General features: G+C 31.6%; 2 protein-coding genes across 2 annotated transcripts; both read right to left on the reverse strand.

Moving 5' to 3' along the window:
- Positions 1-4,148: 4,148 nt before the first annotated feature.
- On the reverse strand, positions 4,149-5,483 carry LOC104763037 (transcription factor bHLH140-like). Its single transcript, XM_087497861.1, has 4 exons — positions 5,175-5,483; positions 4,728-5,047; positions 4,345-4,613; positions 4,149-4,159 (listed from the first exon to the last, which is right to left on the reverse strand). Exons 1-4 carry the CDS (start codon positions 5,481-5,483, stop codon positions 4,149-4,151), a joined length of 909 nt encoding a protein of 302 aa, XP_087353987.1.
- A 774-nt stretch (positions 5,484-6,257) lies between these two features.
- Positions 6,258-7,382, reverse strand: LOC104763451 (uncharacterized). Its single transcript, XM_010486820.2, has one exon. It carries the CDS (start codon positions 7,368-7,370, stop codon positions 6,258-6,260), a length of 1,113 nt encoding a protein of 370 aa, XP_010485122.1. The 5' UTR covers positions 7,371-7,382.
- Between the last annotated feature and the right edge of the window lie 14,484 nt (positions 7,383-21,866).

Here is a 21,866-nt window from a genome sequence, read left to right on the forward strand (position 1 = left end):
ACTAATGATGGTGATTGAGGACATAAGCAACATCTGAAATCTTCTGTAGATGTTGTCAACATCTGGTTTAGACTAGAGAGGGTTTGCAAGAACACTGGAGATTATTTTACTTTTCTGTAGGTTGGGGTTGCAAACTTGCAATATATATATATATATATATATATATATATATATATATATATAATCTAGAGGTCACGAATTGCCTTTAGCTTCATACATCTTAAAATATATTATGATTCCATTTGTGGCTCTCTATGAGAACCTTGGAATTTTGTACCCTTACCGGTTATCTATTGGTGTTCTATATATATTAGACTTGAAATGAATTGGTGAGTAGCTTTCTTTCCAAGTAGTTCTAGGGTTTAGCTACTCAGTCCTTTGAGACTGCTCATAATTAGCGTGTTTAATTAACTATGTTTTTGTTTGCCATTTGAGATCAACAGCAAACTTAACATGTTACAATTAAGAACTATAAAGCTCTGAGAAGACAAATCCATATCAACCCTTGAGCTCTTTTTTTTTTTTTTTTTTGGGTGATTTACTCAAGTGTTATCCAAATTAGGTAATATTACCAGAATCCAAAAAATAAGATTTTATTACTAGAATATTTCGGGTATTTTCAAAATACCCAACGTGTCCTTGTTTTAGGTTACCGGAAAAAACATTATTACAAAAATGTCATTGTCAAGTCAGACCCCAAGTCAGAAATCGCTGACGTGTAACCATAACTCAGCCGTAACGCATTACAGATAAATGTTGTGGATGAGTTATGGAAAAAAACATTTGAGTAAGAGCGGACGGTTGAGTTATAGCATAACTCAACCAAGCGTTACGGTTGACTTATTAAAATCTGGTTGAGTTATGCTATAACTCAACCGTCCTTATGGCTGATTTATTATAATCTGGTTGAGTTATGCTAAACTCAACCGTCTTTACGGCTGAGTTTTCACCCGATGGTTGAGTTGTCAAAAGTTTGGCTGAGTTATCACTACGACACGGCTGACTTATGAGCAACTGTTACGGTTGAGTTATCGTACAACTCAACCGTAATAGGCTGACTTATCATACAACTCAGTCGTGATAGGCTGACTTATCATACAACTCAACCATTTGACGGTTGACTTATTAACAAAAAATTAATTACTAGAATGTTATTCAGTTACGGCTGACTTATTAAACGATACAGCTGACTTATTAAACGATACGGCTGAATTTGGCAGCAATTTTTTTGCTTTTTAATTACGGTAATGTTTTTTTAATTACTGTAATGTTTTTCATGTTGTGACTGAGTTTTTTATAGGCTGAGTTATTAATTGTTTGATGGCTGACTTGCCACGCCGGACGCATCATCCATGTCAGCATTCCATGTTATCTTTTTTTTTCTCCGGAAATACGAAACGTCGTTCGACTCTTGTTCTTATACTTCTTCTTCACTTTTCTTCTTCACCTAGTTCTTTCTACTTCTTCTTCACATTGTTCTTCACCTTGTTCTTCTACTTCTTCTTCACCTTGTTCTTCAATTTCTTTCATGGATCCAGTTCCGGTTCTAGTTGTTTCCGGTAATTGGGTAAAGATAGAGAGATATGTATTTAACACCGACGATAGAGGTTGTATAGTTGTGCAGATAGATGGAGGCACAACACACGACAAGCTTGTGAAGCTTGTTCTTGAAGACTACGGATTGGATGCGTTTAGCCATGAGCTAAAGTTGAGCTACATGTTCTCGAACAAGGCACTGAAACTAATGGCGCATGATACTCCACCAGTTTTTGTCTCCAATGATCGACAGTTGCAATGTTTTTTGGGGCTATGGAAAACCGATCAGCTACGTCTCTGTGTAGAGTTTTCGGCGAAAGAGTCTACAGAAACTAGTGGAGCTAGAGGAAGTATGATTCGGCTAAGCAGTGACTCGAAAGTAGAATCTACATACCTTTCGTTTTCCTGTAAATATTATAACTCAGTCGTCAAGTCATATATATCATTCATTTACTTTCAAATTGTTTCTTGTGATAACTCAGCCATAACTCACTATAACTCAGCCGTCACATGACCTTTCGTTTTCCCGTAAATATTATAACTCAGCCGTAAAGCCATATATATCATTCATTTACTTTCAGATTGTTTCTTGTGATAACTGAGCCATAACTCACTATAACTCAGCCGTCATATGACCTTTCGTAATTCCGTAATGATTATAACTCAGCCGTAAAGCGATATTTTGGCGGAAAACCATCAGTTAACCTAATAATAGACATATTTCCATTCTAAATTTAAAGTTTGAGTTATAATAATTTTAATATTCAATTGTTGGAGAAATAATTTTAGCAAAATAAAATTCTAAATTCGAATAATAATTATTTAATTATTTGCAATAATATCTTGTGATGAAAAGCCCACTTTATGAATTTATTATGCGTGTGGATTTGAGCAGATACAGAATTAGTGATCTTTCGCGCTTCCCTAACAACACTTTTGTAATATCGAGAGACGTTTTAATACCTATTAGGAATCTGACAGAACAAAAGACCCAAGAAAGAAAGAAGAATACGTTTTCATATTATTGAGAAGACCATAAACGATAACTCAGCCATAACTTTACCATAACTCAGCCAACCCTCAAATTAGAATGACTAAATAACCAAGCAAACCGAACCGAACCAAAAATTATTTTTTCCATTATTTTCGGTTAATTACGGTTATATTCGGCTTGTTATCGGTTATATTAAGTTAATCCACCTAATTTGGATAACATATGGATTATTTATGGTTATATATTCATCTAACCGACCCATAACCGGAAATAACCGAAAAGTATTTTTAAATTTTCAAATGGTTATCATATTAGTATATCCAAATTACCACCTTAAACCAAACATAATATAACAAAAACCAAACTGTTATATTAAAACCCATAATGTTGGAAATATGAACTCTAAACCTCAAACCCTAACCCTAACCCCTAAATGTCATGTTTTGAAAGTTTTACACATTTTGATTAGACAGTGTAAAAATCAATCTTTGTCTATAATTATTACTTTTTATTGCTTATAATGATTGTAATATTCATTTTTTCATTCTATATTTTAATTTTGAGTTATAATAATTCTAATTTACAAATATTTCATAAGTCAGCCGTTTATGTCGATAACTCAGCCATATCAGTCAATTGTTTGATAAATACTTTTATTAAAAAAAAATTTAAAAATTCAAATTCAAATTTTGAATTTCTTTTAAATGAAAAACCGCTAAAATCTCATTTATTACGCGTGTGGTTCTTAACAATAAACATAATTATTGTTTGCGTCTCCCGAACAACACTTTTTGTATTCTCGAGAAGGTATATAATAAATTAATATATTTGTTGCATAACTCAGCCATAACTTTACCATAACTCAGCAACACTCAAATTAGAATGACTAAATAACCGACCAAACCGAACCGAATCAAAAACTATTTTTTCCATTATTTTCTGTTAATTACGGTTATATTCGGCTTGTTATCGGTTATATTAAGTTAATCTACCTAATTTGGATAACATTTAGATTATTTATGATTATATATTCATCTAACCGACCCATAACCGGAAATAACCGAAAAGTAATTTCAAAATTTTTTAAATTTTCAAATGGTTATCATATTACCACCTTAAACCAAACACAATATAACAAAAACCAAACTGTTATATTAACTCATACCGTTGGAAATATGAACCCTAAACCTCAAACCCTAACCCTAACCCTAACCCCTAAATGTCATGTTTTGAATGTTTTACACATTTTGATCAGACTTTGTAAAAATCAATCTTTGTATATAATTATTACTTTTTATTGCTTATAATGATTGTAATATTCATTTTTTCATTCTATCTTTTAATTTTGAGTTATAATAATTCTAATTTACAAATATTTCATAAGTCAGCCGTTTATGTCGATAACTCAGCCATATCAGTCAATTGTTTGGAACTGTTTTTATTTCTTTTATTCAAAATTCAAATTCAAATTTTTTAATTAATTTGAATAATATATTGTGAGAAAAGCTGATTTTATGTATTTATTATGTGTGGATCTGAGCAGACACATAATTAGAGATTGTTTAGGATTCCCCAACAACATTTTTTGTAATATCGAGAGACGTTTTAATTAGATAATTTATTTGGAATCTGACAGAACGAAAAACCCAGGAAAGAAAAAAAGAATACGTACTAATATCTCAGAAGTCAGCCGTACGAAGTTCAACCGTAATTCATAACTCAACCGTGTGAAGTAAATAACTCAGCCGTAACTTAACCGTAAATCAGCCATAACTTTGAAAATAGATAAATCAATGTTTTACATACCCAAGTACAATTCCTACCGAAAGAAATCCAAATGCACCCCTTGGTGTAGTCGTTGTTAAGGTTGTCTGGTCGGTCTGGGTTCATGTTTGGTCCTAGAACATGTATAACATGTGTAATACCTTCTGCATTGTGTAAAGGGCAAGTAGAAGGAAGAGGAACTACCACAGATTTTCCAGGAAGAAGAGTGTTTGCTCGTACTCTTGTCGCAGTCTCGAGATCGGGACCAGCAGCTTTGAATATTGCTGCATTCACACCCCCACCTCCATGTTTAAGCCGCCTGCACATCGCTCACAAAATTAGCTACTAATGGAAGATGTATCCTTAGTCAATAAGTTGGTGTATTTTACTGAAGAACAAGAAAATAATGGATGCTTAATGGCTTAGTGCTTACCAATTAGTAGCATTAGCTATAACATTGCAGTGTAGACCACCTTCAGAACGAAGCTTACCAACAGCTGCAGCTCTACCGCCTTGTAGATTTCCTTCATGACCTGTTCTTTTAACTGATCTAGAAATACAAACCTGAGCAGGAAGCTCCAGAACCACTGCATGGACTTCAATGCCAGGACCACCAAGCTTAACAAACTCAGACCGCTGCTCTCTGTTAAGATTGCATCTGTCTATAAAAACGCTTTTGCCTTCCTTAAGGGAACTTATTGCCATCTTTAAACACTGAGCCTTTGTTCCAGCTTTGCCATTGTTAATAATGTCCTGAAGTAAGTTAAACAAAACGAAATCTCAAACAAAACGATAGCACAAAGTTTTGCAATTTTCGCAAATTTAGTCTCGTTGAGGAATTTCATCAGTCAGCTTCTGTGCAATAACAAAAAGGAGAAACCTGGCAGAAGCGAGACCAAGGGCGGAGAAAGGAACGCATCACGGTGTCAAAAAACGTCGATTTGCCGCTTCCTGGCGGACCAATCAGAAGCACCACTATCTGATTCGGCTTGTTGAGAAGCTCAACTTTAATAGAATCAAGTTTCCTGAGAAGCTCGGCTTGTTGTTGATCTGTGTAGTGAATTGGTTTGTTTATGGGGGTGGTGGTGGTGGTCGTGTTCTTAAGAGAAGAATCAGAACCAGTCTCTTCCTTGACGAGTCTTTGAGACCCCCCAGGTCGTGTATTCGAATTGTCTTGGCGATTTCTCATCTTTGAACAATATTTTTTCGTCCTGTCTGGTTGAAACCGCATCTGCTCCGTAAACGTCACCGCTTGTCCTCATCAGAGTTTGTCTTTCTTCTCCGACGAAGACTAACTAAGCTTCTCTAGGGTTTAAACTTTTGTTTTGGGGCAAATTGGGTTAGGAACAGTGGAAACTGTTTGTTTCCCCTCTTTGACATAAACAAAAAAAAAAAGCAAATCTCGATTCTAAAAAAAACTGGTTAGTGACATGGAAAATCAAAAATGATGTGTATTTTAATTTGTTGATGTGCTTTTTTCTTATTTTTTTACTCAAAATCGAAAAACTAAACTCAAGAAGTAAATTGTAATTACACCAGGGCACTAAACATTTGAGTAATTATCTTTGATTAATAACATATTAGTAATAAACCAACTTTTGGATAACATTTGAGTAATTGTTTTTTTTTTTTTTATAGAGACTTCTCAGGAAAGAGACAACCCTGAAATAATATTTAGGGAATAACAAGAAAAAGCCTTTGAATATTAATTCATGCGGCAGCACACACAATAGTATTAACTTCCAACAAAATGATTTGATTTATAATCTTTATCTCTCAAAGTAGCATCTTAAAACTTTCAATATTAATCCCAAAGAATTACCTCTTAAATTTGAAAACCAACTGCACAAAGGCAACATTTTTAGTCAATAACTTGTCACACACACTCAATCATCAGTGAGTCTACTCAAGGCTTGGAGGATTCATAACTGTGGGTGCATAACTCATACTCATTTCTAAACTCCTAGTTTATATTTTGAGGTGGAATATGAAAAGGGGCCGAGAGCTTACCAATTCTACTAAAGATGGGGTTGAAACCACCCAGATCGACCAATGTGATTCCATCCACATCCCAGATGAAGACAGTGTTAGAGTGCATGCCAGGAAAGGAAGAAGCAGGGACACAGAAAGGTTCAGACTTTGAGATGAAAATGCAGAGATCTCCAATGTCTTTAGTGTAAACGGCGTTTCCTTCTTCGTCAAGCTTGAACAGCAATACATCTTTTGTTTCCATTTTGGCAATACCGTCGACAATCTCAGCACTCTTCTGGTACCACTTAACCAAGAAAGTTTCACCAGTGGATTCTGACTCCACCAAGTGTTCGCTTGTGCAGCACGAAACCAGAATCTCTCGTTTCGTCTCTGTCAGCTCGGAAAGGTTTTGATAACGCAGCTTCTGAAGCATGGGTTTGCGCTTGTGTTTACGGAGATCCCATGATGCGATAAGCTGGCCTCCAGATCCGGGAATGCGAAACATGTCGTCTTTCTTGGAATACATTACACGGGAGGAGGAAAAACAGGGGTTTTCGATCTTGATGTTGTGCCACTTGGAGTTACTTTGACTTAGAGGGGGTTTCAAAAAGCTGAGTTGAGGTCCAAAGAACTTGACAGCCACAATACAGTCTTTATCCTCTGGAGAAGACCTGGACATTGACACGTTTGTAATGATTTGGGTTTGGCAATGAGGCAGAGTAACAAGATAAGGCAAGGGAATACGTTTGGGATCTGTATCCGATGCAACAGGGTTTAGATCGTCTTGGAGTCGCAGAACTTCGTCTTCCCTATTGAATGTAGCTATCCAGCCATGAGATGCTCCGATGGTTACCATCTCATTGTTAACACCATCGTTCACCAACTCCAGAGGCACCTTCTTTTCCAAACTAGTGCTTGTAAATTCATTAGCGTAGCTAATAACGAGTCTACCGAGATCCCCTCCACAATGAGAACCGCCGACGATGGAACAAGGTGGGGTTTGAAGCAAGGAAGTTGAGAAGCTATTAGACAGAATAAGAGAGGATCTTATCAACGCAGGTTTCCCAAGGCGGAGCCTCGAGAGCCCAGTGAGAAGCAGAGACATGAGATAGGATACGTTTTTGGAAATGATCTCCGGCAAAAAAAAAAACCTAATGGCCTTGCTCACCAAGTTTTGGTATGACACAAATTTTATATATTCTTTCGTTTTTGGATTTGACGAATTTATTTGTGTAGTGGAGAATAAGGAAACAAATTTTGGTAAGAAAATTTGACAGCAAACCGAAATTGGTATGTGAAATATAATGTTTGATGTGTTGTCAAATTGCGTATTAGAAAAAAGAGAGAGTAAAAAACTAAAAATTGGTTTGTAGAAGTCACTTTTTAAACCGACTTAAAAAAATGAAGAGGAGCGGAGTTGATGTTTCTAAACCGAGTGACATTTCATTACGCAAATGCACTACAAAATATACGGCTTTTTACGTCAGTTTTTTCAATATCTCACGTCGGTAATTAACCGACTTAAATATATACAAGTCGGTTACGAAAACGACGCTCATTCTCTCTTTTCTTTAAAGAGAAGATTGAGCCAATATTGGACCAGCCTGCGACTACGACTAACCGAACCGAAATGAGCCAAAATTATTCAGTTATTGGTTGACCGAAATAGTTCGGTTAAAGTTGTGTATTGATTATAAGTGATTTAATTTTGATTTTAATCGGTATATTTTGGTATGGTCTGGATATTAAAAAAAAGAAGGGTTTGTTAGCAAAACAATACATTTTGGAAACAAAATAGGTTTTATAGTACAGTTATTATTTAAAACTAGAAAAATTCCCCATATATACTATGTGTTTAACATAGATGGTGTGAGATAGAGAAAATGTGGGGTTGAATCCAAATGTTCAAAATTACAAGTAAAGATCTCCTTTTTCTAGATTTGTTTATTTCTTTTTTTTCATCACATTCATCTTTTTTTAATTATTCAAATATTTATTAATATATCTTTTGTTTCCAAATTTTTTCCACATAAAAAAACACTATGTTTTTTTCTTGATAATTTGTTATGCATTTTGTTTGATGATTTTATTTGACAATATTAAATTTTTTTTTACATCTTTGTATCCGTACACTTTTTTAAGTGTACAGATGTTTATACACCTTATTAAATGTACAGATGCATGTACACATTATTAAGTGTACATATGTAATTTGTTTAATACTTAGAGTTTCAAATGTGTGTACTGCAATGGTTTTGTAAAAGTTACATATGTATACTTAATAATGTGTACAGACATCTGTACACTTATGTCTAAACATCTGTACACTTAAAAGGTGTACAGACATCAGTACACTTAATAATGTGTACAAACATTTGTACACTTAATAAGGTGTATAGACATATGTACACTTAAAAATGTGTACGGATACAAAAGATGTATATAATATATTTAAAAATTATTAAACAAATTTCATATCAAATTGTAAAGAAAAAATATTGATTTTGTGTATCTATGAAGTTTTCAATAAAAAAAATATATCAGTAATTATTTAAGAAATCAAGAAATATGGAGAAAAAGAAAAGTACAATGACAGCAAATATAATTAATAAAACTGTTGAATGGCAAAAAAATAAAAGAAAAACAGAGGAACAGTGTCAAATGTGGGTTTCTCTAATTGTAAATAGTGAGTGTATCATTTTGATAATTATGTTTTGTATCATTTTGATAATTATGTTTCAAAAACGTATCAAAACTCCAATTAACTCAAAAAAAAATTACATGAGAAACCAATCGGTTCGACACCAACCGAACCAAAATGCCTGGGTAACTGAACCTAAATTGATGCATTATCTATGTTGAGAATCCTTTGATTTTGAAGGTTTCTTGAAGCTTTTGCAAGAAATGTTTGATCACTCGCGGAATTAATGTTTTTCGTTCGTGTGTTTAACTTTGAAAAACAAGAACTGAAAGTAAAAGACCTACAAAACACACTGTTGTTGGTCTTTGTGATCTAAATGACGAGTCTTCCGAGATCTGCTCCGAGGGCATCAGCGCCGATGATGATCTTATCAACGCAGGCTTCCAAAGGGGGAAGCCTTCAGAGCCGAATGAGAAACAGAGGCATGAATAGAATGTTCTAAATGAAAAGCAATTAACAAAACCCTAATTAAAGAGTTGGTAATCTTCTCCACCTTAAACTCTACATTAGTAAAGAGGAATGGCCTTGCCTCTCATATTTTTTTTCATCTCCATATAAATTAATTGTGATATTTTTCGAGGTTTTTTTTTTTATTTTTTAAAGACTCAAGTATCATTAGCTTCCCTTGTCTATTTTATCTTTAATGCTAATTAACAAAAAATCTTAATTAAAGGTTAAAGAGAGACGATACTGGTTCTATAACCAATTTCACTATTTGTAACTAACTTATTAAAATTATACTATAGTCTACAAAACAATGTTGTATACTTCCATTTTATTATATAGGGGATTAAATTTTGTACGTTCTAAGCATACATAATTTGTTATGATAACAATAACCTACAATATATGAACGTAGAAAAGAAAATATATAAAAGGGGAAGAAACTAATGGCAAATAGAATATGTAATTATTATAATAAGACATATCTTATTATATAAAGTTGGGTTTTGAAAGTTAGTCATTAACAAGATTTTGACATTTGTCAAGTTATCAATTTGAGATTTTGACATGTGTAAATATTTAATAGGAAGAATTTGATTACAACAAAAAGAAAATATTTTGTTTTAAAAAATATAAATAAAGTAAAAATATAATTATAAAAAATTTCAGCATTTAGAAAAAAAACAAAGTTTTTTAAAGTAATTATAAGGAGGTTATATATATATATATATATATTTCATAAAATTCGAAATTATAATATTATTTACTTATTTTTAATTTTAAGTGATTAATTATTAAAAAATAGAAAAAAGGATTAAGGAAAATATACTATTAATTATTAATTCTAAATTTTGTACTCACTTCTATATAATCAAAGATGGCCTCATATTTAAATAATTTATTCAAAAATTTTTTTTTCAACTTTGTTTAATTGGGAATATATTTTAATGGAAAGGTAAATTTTTCTTATTTTCTTAAGCCAAAATTTTCTACCACTTTCTCTTTTTTCAGTTGGGAATAGGTAATATTAATATGTTGACAAAAAAAAAGATTAATATATGAGTCTTCTTTTTCTAATACTGTATTTAAAATTTATTGTAGTATTTTTAGATTGTTTTAATTTATATTTTAATCTTTGAAAGATTTGGGATTCATATATTAATATTCTTATAATTTTCTATTGTTTCTTTAATTATGCCAAATTAATTATCTTTCAATTTCTCAACTTTGATTGGTTGGTGATAAACCCTTCTTTTTTTTTTTGCATACATAATTGTTACCATTATTCATTCAATTCCAAAAGGAGATAACAAATAGAAGCTTATCAACCTAATGAATTGATAAAATAGTCTAATCAAACACAAGCGTACAACAAACATAGATAGAAAGATTAAAAAAAATAAATCGTTGTTGATAGATCCAGAGGAGCTCAAAGACTCTGACACCCTGGTTTGCGGAAATGTTTAAAAGAATTGATTTAGCCACATACGTCACCAAAATGCACTTATTTTTTCAGTCAAGGTTCTTGAGAGAACTTCATGATGGGTGAAAGGTTATCTACCCAACAGAGGAAGGTGGAGGAGGTTGGACGCAAGGTTATTTCTCCAAGAGAGGAAGACGAAGCCAAGGTTCTCTCCATGATGAAGGAAGTTGGACGCAAGATTCTCTCCATAAGGGATGAGGGCGGAGCCGAGGTTTTTTCCATGGCGGTCATACATTATTGTGATGATACATCATTGATTAGTATATTATGTTATCTATAAACACATTAAGCCAACTATTTTACTTTCACTTTGGCATAGTTACTATCACGAATACATTGGGAAATTTAACATTAGTTACTATCAAAAGATTTTTTTGTGAAGTTAGAAAATTGTTTTTACTTTCATTGGTTGTCGCAACAAGCCATTTTGAGATGGCAAAAAGACGTGAACATATTTTCTCCACATAGGAGGAGGGCAGAGCTGAGGTTCTCCTTATGGTAGAGAAGGTTGGACACAAAGTTATCTCTGCAAGGGAGAAAGGTGGAGGAGATTGGACGCAAGGTTATCTCTCCAAGGGTTAAAGGCGGAGCCAAAGTTCTCTCCATGGTGGAGGAAGTTGGACGCAAGGTTCTCTCCATAAGGGATGAAGGCAGAGCCGATGTTTTCTCCATGGTGGTCATACATTATTGTGATGATACATCATTGATTAGTATATTATGTAATATATTTTTTATTCAAAAATTTGAGCCAACAATTTTAGTAATTAAAAAACAATGCAGATGTGAAAGTAATATACTTGGCTTAATGTGTTTATATAGACAGTTTCTAGATGGTGATAAAGAATATTTTTGTAACATACAAGAGTATATTTAGGTATAAAAATATACTTTTAATAGTAACATACATAAAAGATTTGTAAATAGATATAAATCAGTGTATTATAACAAAAATAAAATTTCTATATAACATATGATAAATTTTAATAAATTTAATTTCATTTATAAAACTTTAAACCCGCATATCGGGCGAGTCCTCATCTAATAAAATATATACTCCTACTATTGTATATATGTAACAGTATCGTGAATCCTCTACATGACTGTAGAAAAAAAAAAAAAAACAAAGCCTCATGATCGAATTAATACATTTAAAAATTCCGATATTCAATCATGCAGCAACAAAATATTTTTTATCTTTGTTAAAAGTGTCAACAAAATTATGATCTCAATTTCGATGTAACAAAGGAACAAATGCAAGCAATATTATCTGAAAAAGAATTACTCTTAAACGTGAACAACAAGACAACTGCACCAAGGTCCCATACTTGGGTCCTCTCTCTCGTTAAAACCAGGGCCGGCTTAAACATGGAGTACACCCGATGCAACTAAAATTTTAGGAGGAAAATAAAAATTTTACCTGAATATTCTAATTACTTATCAGATTTAAAAAAGTAGAAAAGTAACTATAAGTCAAAAAAATTAGAAGAAAGACAATAATATGTTTAAGTTAGGTTTAAAGCGTAAATAGTTTTATTAGTTTAATTCAGATTTTATTAAATAATTAGGGTAAACATAAAAGAAAAAAAATTGAATTTTGTTTGGACATGGTGCAAATGCACCTCCTGCACTGGGTCAGCGCCGGGACTGGTTAAAATACAATAAACCAGATCAGAACCATATTCCCAAAGTAATGACGAAAGATTTTTGCGATAATTCTTACAAAACTTTCGCTCATTCCAATCATTACCCAATCTCAGGGAGAATCTCGAGGTACCAGTAACCCTCAAAGAATCCAAACCAACCATAGTAGCAACCACACCAATCCATTCAGAAATTGATTGTCTCTTCAACCACATATTTTTGTTTGTTTCTACTATGTTTTCTTTGCAATATTATTATTTCATTAATTTATATATATATATGTATATTTTTTGTTTTTTAAAAATACATAATAAATTATTTGATATAAAGATAAAAAGCTTTATATGAAAAGTTTGCTCATACAAATTTAGGGGCTGTTATTGGAGAGGTGATTTATAAATCCATATGGAATTGTAAATTCTAGAAATCAAAACACATAAATTTTGAAATAACATGTTTTATCCTTGGATTTGAACCCTTTATTTTACACTTTCAAATCCATTTAAAACATATTGTGGAATTTGAAATCCAAAAACAAATCATTAAATGAATAACATGGGATTTTAACAAGTATTTGTAAATTATAGAACCAATAACACCCAATTTTGATAAATATTTTAAAATCAATGATTAAATAACACATGATTTTTGTTGGAATTGCCAAATCTATTAAAATCATATAACCAATAATCCCTCTAATATGTATTGGTCAAGATTTTTGTATTTTTAACCTTTGATGATTCCGATAGAGATTGACTGTCTCTTCAACCACATATTTTGACAGCTACAAATAATATGCTAGATGTAAAAATAAATAAAATATGTATTTGGGATGCCAAAACTATCGTAGAGAAAATGATGACTCGTCACACTGTTAACTTTTCAAAATATATTTTGGATTCAACTATCCAAAAACTATTAATATAGGATACCGAGTCTGGGTGTACCGTACCCTAAATTTGGTTAGAAACTTGAAATCTACTTATTATAAATTTGAAATCTACACTAAAGTTTTAAGAATTTGTAATATACCTTATAATTTATTTTTAGTGACACATCCTTAACTATATATATTGACATTTTAGCCCAAACTTATACTATTTGTTTTTGTTCAGAAAAAAAGTCCAAATTAATGTTGCTTGTATTTACGTCTCCCACGTAAAGGCTGCCATCATTAAAACCCACAACGATTCTAATTAACTTTGCCGTTCTGTGTCTGGTTAAAATTTTATAGGTTGTAACTTGAAGTAAAACAAACGAGGATCAGATATGAGGTTTCTTTAGGGACGGATTGAGACACTAACGATTAATTAAACCCTTTACAGACATTTGGACTTTAGAAGATGTGGACTTCATTGTAAAAAATAAACTGACTAAAATGGTGATTGCATGTGGCCTGTAGGTTGTAGCCACATGTACTGATTCATTTCTGAGAGAGTGGATTTTTATGGTGATTTTAATTTATAATGCCGCAGATAAAATGTAGAGAAAACCGGCAAGTCAAGAGTAACAAAGATATTACGTAGTAGGATCCGGTGCTCTTGATTCATTCCATTATCGGACCCGACCCCTATTCTTCAAAGAAGAATGGGCACTTAACTAAGCCCAATATCCAATTTTGTTAGTTACAATTTTATTTTTGTTGGCGATTCACATTTATTGGTTTGAAAAATAAAAAACTCTTTCATGTATTAAAAGGTAAAAAGGTTGCGTTGATTTTTGTTATTGTGATGTTTTGGTATAAAATTGTGTAAGAGGAACTCTGAAAAGCATGACCATATTGCTAGTAACCCATCAAGTGGATTTCTTGCACAACGTAGACTGCATTTTGGTAGAACAATTATTTATACTTTTATCTTATCGAAATCCAAAGACTCGAACTTGTTCTTATGAAATAAATGAATTTTCAGGTTATGCGAGAGAGAAGGATTGTTGAGTCAGGAAGATATGATGAATTAGTCAACTCCGGTTGGATTTTGGGGAACTCGTGGCTGCAAATGAGACATCAGCGGAGCTAGAAGAGCAACTTCTTCAGCCCAATAACAACCTCTCCAAACGCTCAAGTCCGTGTAAGACATAATCTTCCTAGAAAGGAAGATGAATTTGATGCAACACAAGCTAAGATGACTCTCTAGAGTAACTTTCTCATGTGACAAAACAAACAAAACCTATTGAACAATTTTTGATATTTTATCTGATTGTTAAAAACGCTTTTGTTTATATTTCTATTAATGAAGTCGAAGCTGTTTAAAGAAACATATTTAGTTATAATTTAATTCTACTTTGATCCATATAGTATAACAAACACTAGATTTTAATCCACCCTACTCCGAGGAGCTAATTATTTATTACTATATTTTTTAATTTTAAGTTTTATTTACTTGTTAATTTTGTTAGCTTAGTTTAGTGTTTAAGATTGTATATTTTTATATCCCATGGTATACCGTGAAACAATATGTTTTTTTTTACATAATATGTATTTCAACTTAGTAAATATGTATATTACTCAATATTGATAGTGTTGACAAAATAATGAATATGATGTTTTTGTCTGTGTAGTTTTGAATTAATGATATTTTAAATTTCTATCAATATCAATCCAAACTCGTCCTATCATATAACCATGTCTCGTGATATTTTAACTTGTTGTACACCACATAATAAACACTTTTCTTTAATAATATCATCTTACTTTTTAATATTTATTGTTTTATTTTATAAGGATTAGATGAGTTAATATGATATTTATTAAGATTGTAACCATTGAAAAATTATGAAATTAAATAAATAGTTGTACATACAATATATACAAATTATGAAATTAAATAAATATTTGAATAAAACAAGAAATTAAATAAATAATTAGGATAAGTATTTTATCGAATAATTAGATTTACCTTAACATATCACTATGGGAACTGATTTGATGATTCTGTACTTCTTTGTAAGGTTGTTTTGGCTTGGACTCCCAGTCTTCCATCCCATGATCCCAATGAAGGCATGAAAAAGCAAAGCAGGCAATAATCAAAAATGTCGTCTACAAAGAGATATTCAACAATCTTCAACACACACGCACAGGTAATACCAAACAAAAAATCAAAACAATAATACTTAACCTTTCATTATCACAAATACTAACAAAAAACAAAAATATATATATATATATATATATATATATATATATATATATATATATGCAGGTGAAGATAACAAAGAAACAGAAGAAGAGTAACTCCGCCCAACTCACCACCTATTTTCCATTAATAAAGCAGACAATCTCAAATTCTCAAAACAACTATTGTAAAAATATACTACAAAGGATGATTCATTTTGTTCCACAAAACAAAAGTAACTGTTTGCAAAAAAAAAAAAAAAAAAAAAAAAAACTCAAACAAAAAGCACTTCCAAACCAAGTGCATAATATACGTTAATTTACATATAAAAAAACTCCATTAATCAAAAAAAAAAAACAAATACAGCCAATCAAAACCACATGAGAATCATCCACATAACAATTCACAAATAAGATGCTAAAGATATAATGAATTTCTATTCCAAGATAAACATACAAAAAACAGAATACAACACATGATAAAAAAAAAAACCACACATAATAATTAAAATTACACAAAAAACCTCCCTCCGGCGTAGCGCGGGTACTACCCTAGTTATATATAGTTATGCAATATATCGATCTTTTACATTCACTCTCTCTTTCTCTCTCGATCACACGCATATTCTATCTCTTCAAAAAATGTTTTCAAGAAGTTTAACATTGAGAAGCGTCTCATTCCGGTTCTCTTCTCGTCCACTTTCCTCCGGCTCCGGCTCCCGCAATGGAGACGACAACAACAGAGGACGAGGGCCCATTGCAACACAGGACCAACCATGGCCTCCACCACCACCATCAATTACAAATTACAACAACAAACCAGCACAATTTCATATAAAACAAATATATGTATATATATATATATATATGTCAATCATCTAAACGAAAAATCATTTCTTCTTCTTTTAGCAATCACTAAAAGCATTTTTGTAATTCTTAACACAGATGATTTGAAGAAGTTAAAATATACGGACATCATTAACATTTAAGTACGTGCATGTACATTACTTGCTCTCGTACGTCATCATGTCAAATAAATAAATAAAAAACTTAGAAATATGAAAATCCACACTAAAATTACAAATATCTCAATATTATTATGAAAATCTTTTAAAATATATATTTGATCCAACATAATATTTTTTTATTAAGTAATATAAAATATAAAAAAGCATAATCCCGCAGTGTACCGTGAGTTAAAATATAGTTTGGTTAAAACTTGAAATCTACTAATTAAAAACGTACAAAGATTGTCCACCAAGTTATGCGTATATATAAAGTGATGCAATCTATGGATCTTATACTCACTCTCTCTTTCTCTCTCGATCATACATATATACACTTCTCTCTCACGATATGTTTTCAAGAAGCCTAAGTTTGAGAAGCATCTCATCCCGCTTCTCTACTCGCTGGCTTTCTTCCTGCTTCGGATCCGGTAATTCTCTAGTTAAGTTAACTAAAAATATTTAAGATTATGTTAGTTCTCTATACATATATGTTTGTCATATCTCCTATTCTTGCGACTTGCGTAATTAATGTCCCGAACTTAATAAAAACCTACAAACTCAAACTATATGCCCTAAAACCAATATATCCTTAAAATAATTTTAGTTATGTTAAAAATAATGATTAAAAAGAAAAGAAAAATAAGAAGTCTGTAGTTTCGTATAGTTACAAAACTTTTAAGCACATCCAAAAGAAAAATACACAGTTGATGTAAGTCTGTAGTTTTAAGACTCCATCGCTAGATGGAATCTTACTGCATGCAAAAACAAATATTGCAAATATTCCCTTAATCTTTAAATAATTTGGCTTAATTTATATAAACATTCTAAGAGTTTCTTAATGATAGGTTTGTATCTATTATCAGTAAATTTTTTATTTTAAAATGATAATTAATTCTGTTCTTGATCATAATTCGTAAATAAGCTTCGTTTTATTGTTTATGGTTTATGGAGAAACTCGTTGATGGATGGAACAATAAGCTTCGTTTTATTGTATGATTGTGTTCTTTATAGTCAATTTCGAAGTAGTGTACAATTTTAATTAGTAGACCTCATTAAGACAAAGAAAAGTTTAAATATACATACAAGTATGCATAGTATACATGACGGTAAACAAAAAATGCTCATGATCCAAATACAATTAGAACCATCTAATTAATATTTTCATGTACGTAATTATCGCTTGATTGTCTTCTACATGCTGATTATACATACCTGGTTTGTTGATGTCAGTCAAGTGACGGTTAATCCACTAACTATTCACCAACGCCTCCTTATAAGCCCTTCATGTGTCTATACAATTAAAAACATTTAATATTTCATGGAGATATCGTTTGACTATCTTCTAAATGATTACTCAACGCCGGCCACTTTATTTTTGTATGCATGCTTGATTCGGATTCATGAAAATTTGGATATGAGGTTAATTAGTGGATCTCCAACATTACAAGAAAACAGCCAATTTTCGAGGAAGAGAATCGTCGGTAAATCCTCGGAAACGGCCTTATCCAACGATTTACCGAGAATAAAAAGTCCTCGGAAACCGCTTGTCGGATATTAGAAATCGTCTGAAATCCGTCGGAAATTTCCGACAGATTTCCAAGGATGAATTATTTCCAAGGGATTTCCAAGGACGCCAAATTACCGAGAGATTTTCAATGGCACTTACCTTCCAACGGAATTCCAAGGACAAAAGCCTTTCGAGAGAATTCCAAGGGCTTCACGTTTTCAAGGGATTTCCAAGAGATAAGTTTTCCGAGAGATTTCCAAAAGATCTTGTTTCCGAGGACTTTCTGACGACAATGGAGTTTCCGAGGACTTTCCGAGGACTTTCCGAGTGATCTTCTATATAAATTACGAAATTATAAATAAAAATATAAAAATCTAAAAAATATAAATAAAAATATAAAATTTTCAATAATAAATAAAATAACAATATATCAAAAGGCTAAAAATAAATATTTATCCAACTATATACATCCTATATAGTTGAAAATATCCTAATAAAAAATATATACACCCCCATACAAAATAATATCCAACGAAATAAAAAAATTTCATAAAATTAAAATAGTTTAGAAAAAAAAACAAATTAGCTAGGATTAGAAGGAAGGAATTGTCCAGTAAATTGGGGGGAAATGAAACTTTGAAGTTGGGAGAGTGTTGTTTGCATATGGATAAATTGTTCCTTAATCTTGAGGTTTTCTTACTTCACTTCCTCCATAAGACCTACACAATTTAATAAAATAGTAATCAACAAATAAATAAATTGAATCCAATCAAAATCTTTAAACTAATATCAAAATTATAAGAAAAATCTACACAATTTAAATAAATTAGCATTCAAATTAAATGTATTTTTAACAATTTACAAAACTATTCTAAATCCCAAAATATAACAAATTTAAAAGTAAATCCAATCAAAATCTTTAAACTAATATCAAAATTATAAGAATAACCTACATAATTTAAATAAATTAGTAATCAAATAGAATGTATTTTTTTATTTACAAAACTATACTAAATCCCAAAATATAACAACTTCAAAACTAAATCCAATCAATATCTTTAAACTAATATCAAAATTATAAGAAAAACCTACACAATTTAAATAAATTAGTAATCAAATAAATTTTTTTTTTATTTACAAAACTATTCTAAATCCCAAAATATAACAACTTCAAAACTAAATCCAATGAAAATCTTTAAACTAATATCAAAATCTTCTAAATTAGTAATCAACAAATAAATAAAATGTTTTTAAAAACCTAATTCTAAAATAAATTATTTCTACACAAATAAATTCTTTCTAAAATTAAAATCTAAATCCATATCAAAACCTTAATTCAATAATAAATCCAATCAAGATCTAATTAAATGTATTCAAAAACCTAATTCTAACAAAATATTAACAAACAAAACTAAGAATCACAAATAAAAATCATAATAAAATATGAAACTTACATGATTTCAGATGTTTGTAGATGGTGACTGGTTGAAGGAGGCCATTGGCAGAGAAAAGCAGATGACCAGCGGTGGAAGGGAAGCAGATGACCGACGGCGGAGGAGAGGAGAAGGCCACCAGCGGAGGGAAGGAAAAGATCACCAGCGGAGGGAAAAAATGGCCACCAGCGGAGGGACTAGCGGAGGGAAGGAAAGACCGGCGGCAAGGCAACAATCGGCGGAGAGGAGAAGAACACCGACGGAGGGGCAACAAACGGTTTTAGTAGTGCAGTTGCGGCTGGGAAAAAATTGTGAGGCCATGTATAAATATAAAACTTTCAGAGAGACATAACCGTCGGAAATCCCTAGGAAACAATTAGGGTTTTGCCGCGTGAATTAAATAATAGGCGGGTATTATTTTTCGCTTCGCAAACCCATCAGAAATTCACCATCCCTCTGAAATCCATCTGAAAATTTTTGGTCCCCTCGAAAATCCGTCGCATAATCACTGCATGTATATTTATTGGCCAACCAACCATTTATTTAACCGAAAAAACACAAACTTTGGAAATTCCTCGGAACAGTCCACATCCCTTGGAATTCGGTCGGAAATATCAAAACCCCTTGGTAATCCGTCGAAAATTTCCGAGAAATTTCAGATGGATTTTATTATATATAACAATTTTAGAAAAATTGATTGATTTTAAGAGTTGTTTAACACTAGACTAAGACATATTGTCAACACAATTACATTTAGGATCATAATAGATAAAAAGTCACATAGTTTTTATAAATCAAATAACTTTACACGAAGTTTCAACAACTATATCTCTAATATCATCTTATAAACACTTAAGTTTAGATAATGTAGTAATCTTTCAAGTGTTGCATTTTTTTGTAGTACAATGCTTTATAATCTAATTTATTTTCAAATATGGCTTATTATAATATTAGACAACACATTAGATGTATCAAAACTACTATATTCTTCAAATAAATAAAAATCCCTAGGAAGTCGTCGGAAATTTCAGACGAATTTCAGAGGACGCGAAGAAATTTTCTGACAGATTTCAGAGGACGCGGTTTAAGCTTCAGTAATTCGTCGGAAATTTCCGAGGGTTTTCTTAGAAAACGAGTTTTTTTTCTTAATCTGACTACTATTCATCTTCCCTCGGGCAGCCCTCTCAATTTTCTTAAGAATTTCCAAGGAATTTTCCAACGGATTTGCGAGGCCATATTAGTTTCTTTGGTTATCCATCTGTAATATTATGACTGATATATATATTAACGTATTTAATATATAAATATACAAATAAATACTAAATTATATATATATATATATAAATATATCAGCGGTAGCAACACAAAAATTGTTATATTATTATATCTCTATGTAAGTATTCTCGATAAAGGAGATATATACGACATATATGATATATTCTTAAGCATGGAGTTTATATTGTCAGCATATAAAACCGAGTTTATAAAATAGAAAAAGTGGAAGATAGAAGATATGTGTTTGGCATAAGTCATATGAAATGTTCATTTTTGTTGGGTTGTTGTAGAAACAAAAAGTATTTGAGTTTCCTTGTTCACGAAACTCCAACATAGTGATTTGTCATTTCTTTAGAATATGTACATAACTTACATATATATGGCAATTCTAACCATCACTCTCTAACTTCTGAAGCATGGGAACAAGGAGGTTGCAGCAAGGAAGTTGAGAAGCCATTAGATGGAATAAGGAGAAGAGAGGATCTCACGGACCCTAGGCGGAGCCTCAAGAGCCGTCGGCCGAGAAGCAGAGCCATGAAGAATTTTTAGGAAAAAGTTGTAAACGGAAAGCAATAAAACTCTAATGGAAGACGACCGTATACAAGATGGTTTTGAGCTTGCCCACCAAGTCTTCCATCTCCTAATTAATTAACGGCATGAGACACATTAATGTTTTTTCCATATTTTTCAAAAAATATTATCTCACATATTTTAGAGAATATATAAAACCTGGGATGGTAAAAATAGATATGGTTTGTTGAACAATGTTAACAAAAATGAACTAATTAATGGCTAAGGTAAATAACTTTTGAAATCTCTAGATACCAACATACGAAACTTTAGCGGTATTTTATCTTCAACCACATTAAATTAAAAGTCACTATATAGAGTTTAGACATTCAGTGATAACTGGTAACTACAACACATATTTTCATTCACCCCCTCTAAATTCACCAACCAAAATACAACAAAATATCATGTCATATTATATTTATAAA

Source organism: Camelina sativa, chromosome 18 (genome assembly GCF_030686135.1).
Source record: "Camelina sativa cultivar CO46 ecotype springtype chromosome 18, ASM3068613v1".
Lineage (NCBI taxonomy): Eukaryota > Viridiplantae > Streptophyta > Magnoliopsida > Brassicales > Brassicaceae > Camelina > Camelina sativa.